This window comes from Babylonia areolata, chromosome 20 (genome assembly GCF_041734735.1).
Source record: "Babylonia areolata isolate BAREFJ2019XMU chromosome 20, ASM4173473v1, whole genome shotgun sequence".
In the NCBI taxonomy this organism is placed as follows: domain Eukaryota; kingdom Metazoa; phylum Mollusca; class Gastropoda; order Neogastropoda; family Buccinidae; genus Babylonia; species Babylonia areolata.
Window position 1 is genome coordinate 23,648,774 of NC_134895.1, and position 9,703 is coordinate 23,658,476.

Consider the following 9,703-nt stretch of genomic DNA (forward strand, 5'->3'; position numbering starts at 1 on the left):
TGTGAATTTAGTCTGACAGTGTCATGTCAAAACTAATAAAGTGTTCTTGTTGATTTTTGTTGTACTTTTTTTTTTGCTTTCTTAATCTGTGAAATGTATTAGTTGTAACTTTATTTTTCAGGATACAAGCCATATGGCTTGTCTTTTTATATCAGAAAAAACACCGCACCTGGACTTCCAGCCACGCAAAAACACGGATCATAAAATTTATTAATTCATTTGTTGTTGCTAACAGCTTAGCAAACTGCTCAAAGCATGGCCAACTGCATAAGTCATATCAGGGCAGATAAAACAACATAAAAAGCAAGACCAAGAGGGTTTTTTTTTTTGTAGTTTTTGACAGAAAACATATAACATATTCACGATGATGGTAATACACCATTAAACTCAATGACTATTCAGATAAGATTCTACTGACAGCAACAACCATATTGCTGAATTTAAAAGTTTAAAAAAAATTAAACCAGAATTACATTTGACACACAAAACAAACATAAAAAGCTTAGAACGAGAAGTATGAACTAATAAAACCTACAACTACCCCCATGTTTACATCTTATTATAAAGGAGGGAGCTATAGAAAAGAGGTGCTGAATTTCCAGGCTGAGATGCACTTCTACAGCTTAAAGTAAAGAGTCTGAACTAAAAGTACAACAAGAATATGACTGTACCTCATGCAAACATTCACTCAACAGCCAAACTTTTATAAAAAAAAAATATAGCAATTAAAAAAAAAAAGTTGCCAGATCAGAATAGAATAAAAACGTGTCCATGACCCATCTAGTTATTTTGGTCACCATCATCAATAACAGCATTAACCCCTTGATTGCTGGGGGGAAACAACGCAGAAGAAAGTGGTGTTGCCAGTCACAAATAATATGCAGAACAATTTGCCAGAAATTGAGAAAAGGGTCTAGATATACACCACTCCAGATCAAATGTTTGAATTAGAGTAATTTCCCTTCATTTGATGTCATCAGTGACGTTCAGGGGTACCTGTATTCAGCAAAATTTCGAAACGGTGTTGGCCATATTGTCAGCGAATGTTTAACAGCTTTTGCAGAATTGTCTTGCTATGGACTCAGATGAGATTATGTCTACCTCCTGAAATCCGTTCAAAGCAAGGTCATACTTTGTCTTTTGCATTTTAATTGTATTTTTTCTGACACACTATTGAAGAAAAAGTATTAATGACCAGATGGAAAACTGACATGTACCCCCCCCTCCCCCCAAAAAAACCCCCACAGTAATCTGTAATATTAATCTATGGACTTGAGATCACAATGACCTGTAATGTAAATATAGTCCACTGACAAAGACATGAGTACAAGTTACAGGATTGACTTGATTCTTAAATTTTAAGACAATATTAAAAAATAAGTGAAAGCTTCTTCACACAAAATTCACAGTATCCTTGATCATTGCTCTGTATAGTGAAGGCATTTGTGTGTGTGCACATGTGTGCGCGAGTGTGTGTGTCAAATTAATCATTATTATGGAACACGGCATAGATATAAAACAAAATTAGTTGAACACGTTCTTAAGATACTGAGAAAAATAAGTGTGAACAGTACTTAACATTCAACACAGATGCTATATACACACACTGGAGCATGCTGTCATACATAAAATAGAGCACTTGCAAGCATATACACACATACTTCAACATTCTCCACACACAACAGGAATTATGTACAGCTCACCCAATCATTTCACAGCATTTTGAAAAATATTTTTCAAAGAAATGGAAATAAAGTAATGATTTATCTGTGTAAAGTGCATCACAAAAACTAAATATAGATTATTATTTACGAAAGCACAGACTGATTCCCTTATGTCCCTGGGATTCATGAACTAATCTTCCTCTCAGATTGTAGTCAAAAGAATAAAGAGAGTCACAAAACAGTGTGACCCCAATCAGTCCCCACGCACACACACAATGGTTCAGTTGTTGTGCAACACGTTGTTGAAGGCATTGAAGGAAGATTCCAGGTCAAACAACATCTGTCGCACCTGTCCGTCATCCAGCTCTTCTGACGCCTGCATGCTGCCCAGGGTGTCCAGCCTGACAGAACAGAGTAACGTGCTACACTCTTCTGTGCTCTCTTGACCACAGTTTGAAAAATAACATTTTTACCCTTGAATATGGTTTTATCTAACATACTAAAAATGACCCAATAGTGCAGACTCCAACAGATGTCTGATTCCTGTCCTGTGCTAACTACAAATCCACCCAAGTGGATAATCGAAAGTAGCTGTGGCGAGTAGCCTGCCTTTGAACATTACCTCCCTCCCTTTTTCCAAATTATATGCAAGGCCCTCTTTTCCGGCAGTATCTTGCTTACTTGTGCATTCTTGCAGCTTTTTTTTGGTTGTATCTCCTATAGATTTCCACATCAATCGCTTCTCTGTTGCTGCATGTTGTCATGTCTCCTAACAGACTATTTTACACATGCTTTTCCATGGCCCACTGATGCAGGCCATGACAGAGGTCTGATTCCTGTCCTGTGCAAACTACTACCCTGGCTCCTGTAGAAAAATCTAAAAGCAGGAGCCGCTAGTGACCTCCCTTAGTATATTTCCTCCCTTCAGCATGCCAATGCACCTACCCTCTTTTCCTACATTGGATTGATATATTTTGCTTTTCCTGTACAAATCCATGGAAGCAGACATAATTCACACATTGATTTTTCTGCTTGGAATGAACATTTGTTACGTTTTGGTGCAGTTAGATAAAACTTTGGATGTAAAGTTTTTGCTTCTGCCACTTTTTGTGGTATTTGCATTTGATCCTTCATTTTTCAACATGCTTAATGCCGTAAAGTATTAAAAAAATAAATAAATAAAAATAAAAATAAAAAGGATAACAAAAAGAGACTTGTTTAGCAATAGTGCCCCCTGCCCCAAACTTCCCTACAAAACATTACAATTCTGACTTCATTTCAATCTGCTCTCTAATGAGGAACAGTGACTGAAAGATTCATGTTCTAAAGATCTCCAAACTGACGAAAGAATAATACACCAGCTCACCACTTTTGCACTTTGGATCGGCCCTCAAAATCAGCAGGCAATATACTCATTCTGTTCATGGTTTCCATCAGCTCTCGAAGATCTGGGTGAATCTGCAAAATACACACACTTTTGTTGTTTGCAAACTCCATAGGTACCTACACATAGGGGGAAACAAAATATCACCACTATCCTGAAATATCATCACCAATAAGATATCTTAATAAAGAATAATCATGAATAAAGGGGGTAAGTGAAGCTGGGTGTAGGTCTAAAACTAAAAGTCACAAATACATTTTGAAGTTCTGTCACATGACAAAAATGCTTTTCCTATTCACTTGATCCTCATTAATGTTAATCATTTACCTCATCCATGGCTCTGATCTCCAGCCTCAGCTTGTCCATGATGGTGATAAACAGCTGAAAAAATACATGACACAGGAATATTAATTCACCCATGTACACAATCAGAAAAAAACTCCAAGAATAATAACTATCACAGAATCAGTAATTAACTATAAGAATAATTCATGGACACAATCACAGGATAAGTAATTAACAATTGGAATAATAATTTGCTCAGGTGCATTATCTATAATAGGTATTTACACACAAATGAAAACTGATGGAGGGTGGATAATATGTCTGTGATATCCATGCACATTATACAAACCTCCACTGCTTTGTGACAGTGGAGAGAATAAATGCTGTGCGTGTGTGCTTGAGGCGTGTGTGCTTGCGCGCATGCATGTGTGTGTGTGAAAGGCATGTGCATATTCATGTGTTAAAAAGAAAGAACACACAAAACTGACAGAGTGTGAATAAAAACCAATGTACAAAACTGGACAACCTCTGGGTTCCATGAGCATGCAAAGAAAAATATGAAATCACAAGGACATAAATTTTGAATGTTTGTGCTTTTTATATAAGTCTGATTTATGCTTGTTAGAAAGCAGTGTATTCAAACACATTTACTGTCTGTTTAAAGTACCAAAAAATATTAGAAATGCATCAACTGAGCACTGCACTAAAATGATAGCTGTACCACACTGCAGTCTCAGCCTGCCAAAACAAACGCTGAAATGTCAGACTCACAGAAACAATGTCTGCAATGCATTTGCTGGTGTTGCCCTTATCATCTTTGATGGTGATGGGTCGACCTTCTTTTATTCTCTCCAAGGCTGCTGGGCAGTCCAACTGTAAGCGAACAGAGAGCACAAATGTTAACCTGTGCCAGCACATGCAGTCAGCAACACTCACTCTTCAATAGAGCACTTCTTTTTCTGTAGAAAGCTTTGCTGGCCAACAACAGGCTTATTTTGTGCACAACACATGAAATTATTAAGGTGGTTAAGCTCAGTGCCTGAGGCACATTAGTGGTAACTCTTACCAAAAGAAAAAAGTGAAAAACAACAACAACAAAACTGCAAAGTATATCCCAACTTTTCTAATTTTGTATCCAGCATGCCAACAGGTTCAAAGTAAGTGCATGAGCCACAGACAAAAATAGCCATGACAGAAGACGGAAATTATGGATTTATGCCTAAAGGCCTGAATGCATGATAAACTGTCTATAAGTGTACAATAACAAGGTATTTCAGTTGCAAAAAATTTATACCATACCCTGTACTTCTTCATGAAATCTTCCACAGTAGTGAAATCACTCTGAACTTGCTTGAAGGCTGCTTTGTACTGGACAAGCAACTTGGAACATGTGGCTGTGTACCTGTTGATTCCAGATAAAATAAACGGTGTCAAGCAATTAAGAGAATGTGATTATGTAGCTGCTGAAACACATACAGTACTTCACAAAAGAAAATAAAAGCTTGGAAGGGACACATGTTGATCTGCGTTTAGTCAGAATACACCGCAGAACACAGAAGAGACAACGAGAGTGAGCGTGTGTATGTGTGTAGTGTAATGTGGTGTAAGTTAGAGCTGTACTTCCCAGCTCAACTCTCGGCTTACATCAGAGACTGATATTAGACTGCACTTGGGCCAACAATGAAATGAGAGTTGTATGATCAATGGTTTCTCCACTGCAATGCAATGAGAATTCATTTAACAGTTTCACTGCCAGGAAAATAAGATTTTAGTGAAATCTATTTGCCTGGGGTTTTAAAAAAAAAACAAACGGGTATATATTTTCAAAAAATTGTATGCTCTTTGTTATTGGAGAAAGACCCATAAAAGTATATATTTTCTGAAAGGAAAATAAATAAAGAATACAAAACACATGGTGTTTTCCTATTTTATAGATTTTCAGTGACATGCTGTTGTTTTGAAATCAGTGTTTTATTTTTTGTCACATTTTCAACTTGTTCATTACGAACATCAGTCAGGTAATCTGCACTAAAATATCTTTTTTTTCTGGACAAATGGATAATACCTGCACACACAAATTATACTAGAACAACCACAATAAAAAATAAAATAAAATAAAAAGAGACAGATACACAATGCACTGTGACTTCTCCAAGTGATAATATGGATGTGGGGCCACACCCCCTTGGTCTCCACCCCTCTCCTCTTCACCCCTCTCACACGGTCACTTCATCCAGTTCTCACCAGACCGCGTTGGCTGAGTGCCAGGAAAATCGCTCACACTGTGTCTTGCTAATATTTGGTCACTTTTTGTTGTCTGCTACAGCTGTACAGTCAGCATCCCTTACTGACAGTCATATCTTGGCCAGTCTCTTCATTGCTCCTTTATTTTCTATCAAATTGTCCTATGAAAGTTCATCACTGTCTCCTCCGAATTTACCCTTCAATTCTTTCTGAGCATCAGCTAAAGAAAGCAATCTTGGTGGATTTTGGGCAACATGATCGCACCTCTTGAGCACGGAGTCTGACATTTTGCTGAGTGAGCAAGGAGAGGAGCCAGGCAAGCACTGTGGCAGTAACCCAACTAAAACATTCAAATAAAGGACTGCCTCATGACTTAGATGGGTTTTCTAGCTATGAATAGAATCTAGAAAGATTCCCCAAGCTAAAGCTACCAGTATTTTTCTCAATGTAAACCAGGGAAAAGACAAGAATATTTTGATGATGAGTTATCTTGTCATTGTGGCAGAGAAGCGTACATGCTTGTGCTGACGAGTTATCTCGTCATATAGGCAGCCTAGGAATTAAAGCTTAGTCTTTCGTGAAGGACTATGAATCTCAAACCTCCAACTAGGAGGCAAGACTGCACTTGCTCTTAGTGCTGCATCCTTGGGGGCGAGTTGGCCTCTGGGAGCCATCCCAATGCTGACTGTCCTAAAACCCTCTTAGCCGAGAGAGTGGGTTGTAAATCAGGAAAGTCCCCCTCCACTATAATGGAATTATAACCTGGACAGTCAGGACAGAATTTGCCTCCTTTGTTATCCTGATGGTCTTAGTTGGTCACAACTATGACACACACATGTATTATACATTTTCTCCCTTTAAAGCAAGAATATCATACAGAAAACAAAGACCAACTCACTCTTTTGGTAAGACTGCATCACGAATGTAGGCTTTCTCCAAGCTCTGTAAAGTATTGATCACGGCATACAGATCTGCCATGTTGTCATACCTGAGAAGAACAAGGGCAATTTTTTTTTAATTTATCACTGTTCCTTTGATATGTTAGTACTTTATTTTCTTCAAACAAACTCATTAAAACATAATTAGCAGAAAAGCAACAAGAAATTTAAAGAGATCTCTTCCAATAACTCCTGATTTTTACCATTGCAGAGAAAAACATAGAACTTTACACAGGATTTTACTTTCTTTCGCACATCACCATGAGTCACTGATATTTTTATCTATCAGTCAGAGTTCTCACAACAAACAGATCAAAATGAACTGAACAAAAAAAAAAAAGAAGACTTTTTAAAAGACCGTACAAAGGCGGCAGTCTTACTCATGATTAGCTGTATGTTCTATGACTACAATTTTAATTAAACAGGATCAGTTGAACAGTACTCACTTTTCTCTTTCTCTGGCTGTACGATACAGCTTGACCTCCTGCAAAATGACCACACATGAAAATGCATCAGTATATATATATATATATATATATATATATATGCTCAATGCTAAGCAAAAAGATGGTACCACTTTAGAACAGTTCTACTTCTAGTAATCATCCTAATCTTTGGTTGTTTATTCAGTCTATCAATTACGCCCCCCGCCCCCTCCCCTTCCCCCTCCCACCCACCCCAACTAATCATTTTGAATCATTCAAATTAAGTCATCAATTTTCATAACGTTCACATGACATATATATTTGTAAACCTTTTTTTAAATGTAGGAAATTGTACCTTAATGTTATTGATACTATTTCGTTTCAATTTGCATTCTATCTATGTGTAGTGCAAACATATCGAATTCAAAGAAATTACGAAGTTGAGCTTATATCAAGCTTAATTTAAATCATTTCATTTCCCTTAGTCAATGTTGATTTATGTCCTATAATATATATATAATCAAATTATACCATAAAAACAGAGCAAAGTGAAAAACCTACTGGGAAATCTGATGAAATCAGCACAGCGACAAATTTAAGTCAACTTACCTCATACAGGCCTGGATTGTTGGGTTGCCCTGAAAATAAATAAAAAGCACATTATTAAAAAAAAGAAAAAGAAAAAAAAAATTATCTGACAGTAGTTCGAGCTGATTTTGTGATAATGTGTCATTACATTACATATATCATTATAAGCATAATGAACTGTTTTCTTCTGGTTCTCTCACATGGGCTCCAGTTTTAATCAGTGTAAAGTTGCACAAGAAACAAGATACCTGCAGGGTGACTGATACTGTGGCAGCATGCTTGCACCACTGTCTTACATAAATGATACATATTTTTTCTCCTAGTGGCATACGTGTGCCTCTCTCTGCACGACCACCAGGCCTTCACATGTATCTTCAATCTTGTCACCCAACCATTCAATAAATAGTTCATTTGTTCATTCACTTTCAATGGCACTTAGCTTCTCCCACCAGTCTTTAAATCATTAGTTTTAAATTACCTCCACATGCCACAATTTCCACTTAAGTTTTAAAACCAAATACCACCTTTTGCCCTGCAAAAAACCTATCTAAAATTAGTTTATCTTGATACCCACTCTTTTCTCATCACGCTAAATTTACAGCTTCAAGAATTTAGCAGAACGCCAGAAGACAACAAACTAACTAGTATGTGTTTTTCTCCTTTGGTTTTCAGTTTTTATGTTCTAAGAAAATAACTTTTGTTCCACATTTATGATAAAACGTAAATTTTCATATTTCCTGTTTGAAGAAGGTAATTTTTGCCAACAAGTGACTTCTCTGTATTATGTTGTCAATGAAAAAGTAAATTTACAAAATTTTACTTTACAATGTGTGTGTGTGTGTGTGTGTGTGTGTGTGTGTGTGTGTATGTGTGTGTGTGTGTGTGCATGTGTGCGCATGTTGTTGTTGACTTAACACTGTGTACACTGTGTGTGCTTGTGTCTCTGTGTGCATGTGCATGCATGCTCATGTTGCTACTGCTGCTGCTTCTGTACTTGTCCTTTCATATATACACTGCTTGGCGAGTTGTACCCATATACTATTATACAGAAACACCTAGGCCTTTACTGCCACAACCCCAAAGCTGGCTGTCCATTGTGAACTATTAACATTGGCTGCCATAATGTCAAAAAGATGTCAAAGGGGACTCAGTGCTGCTGCTGACATTGGTGAGTCAGTTTGGTGGTGTTAAGAAGTCCCTACTGCGAGTTACCAGCTTCTAATCTATGTTATACATGACAATAATTATTAAGTAATGGTGCCAGATTTAGTAAAGTCTCCTCTGCAGTGAAGACTTCCACAATATCAACTTAACAACAGTCCCTCAAGACACACGAGATGTAACTAAAATACAAAATATTGGGCATTTTTCTATACTTTATTTATTTATTTATTTGAATAACTGATGAAGACAACAAAAATGTTGTAGTATATATCCATTTAGGGTCTGAGGCTACATCAGTAAGATCAATATCAGACAAGGCTATACTCGCCACTTTCTTTCACAATTTATATTCTGGCATCAATAAAGTCTGAGAGACACACTCACACAGACATCTGCAATCACCAAGAAGTGGATCAAGATGACTCGACTGCCTGGTCTCAATCTTCCCATTTGAACCCATGTAAAATATCCATGGATGGCAGGTTAAAAGGCAGTTCAGTCAACAAATATTTTGAAACAATCACAGAAAAGCCAGGAAAGTCCGGACATATTGCCTCTCAGTCTCTCTCACCAAACACACACACAAACAAACAAACAAAAACAAACAGAAACAAACAAACACATGCTTACACCGATGGGCACATAGTAAGTATACTTGCATGATCTATAATTCATAACACTGTTAGAGGGCGAAGGCATTGTAAATATGACGCATTTGATAAAAATAAGTACTCAAACCAAAATGTAATATATAGGTTGATTCACTCAACTTTAAGTCTATGAGCAGCAACTTTGTTTTTTGTTCTTTGGAGAATTAAACTAAAGAATTGAAACATGCCAAAACATATGGGAAATACCTGAACTTGTCTGTACTGTCGAGAACATTGCTGGATGCGTAGCTGATTTTACTTCTGCTAAACCAGGTCCAAGTAACAGAAAGTGAAGAGGATATGACGTCACGTAAACACATACTTTCGTTCCGGCTCTTGTTTGACTCCATGTAAAGATCAT

At 37.1% G+C, this 9,703-nt stretch overlaps 1 protein-coding gene across 1 annotated transcript; it reads right to left on the minus strand.

The window, feature by feature from the left end:
- Positions 1 to 192: 192 nt before the first annotated feature.
- Positions 193 to 9,654, minus strand: LOC143295328 (vacuolar protein sorting-associated protein 28 homolog). Its single transcript, XM_076606965.1, has 9 exons — positions 9,550 to 9,654; positions 7,550 to 7,578; positions 6,962 to 6,999; positions 6,476 to 6,565; positions 4,633 to 4,735; positions 4,105 to 4,206; positions 3,376 to 3,429; positions 3,031 to 3,122; positions 193 to 2,065 (listed from the first exon to the last, which is right to left on the minus strand). Exons 1-9 carry the CDS (start codon positions 9,575 to 9,577, stop codon positions 1,945 to 1,947), a joined length of 657 nt encoding a protein of 218 aa, XP_076463080.1. The 5' UTR covers positions 9,578 to 9,654; the 3' UTR covers positions 193 to 1,944.
- Between the last annotated feature and the right edge of the window lie 49 nt (positions 9,655 to 9,703).

Bases quoted from the DNA above. Each gene is read 5' to 3' on its own strand.
- LOC143295328 (XM_076606965.1), bottom strand. From the start codon at position 9,577: ATGTTCTCGACAGTACAGACAAGTTCAG. The intron at 7,000-7,549 runs GTAAGTTGACTT...GTCATTTTGCAG, and splicing joins ACAATCCAGGCCTGTATGAG to GAGGTCAAGCTGTATCGTAC. The intron at 3,123-3,375 runs GTAAATGATTAA...TGTATTTTGCAG, and splicing joins AGATCAGAGCCATGGATGAG to ATTCACCCAGATCTTCGAGA.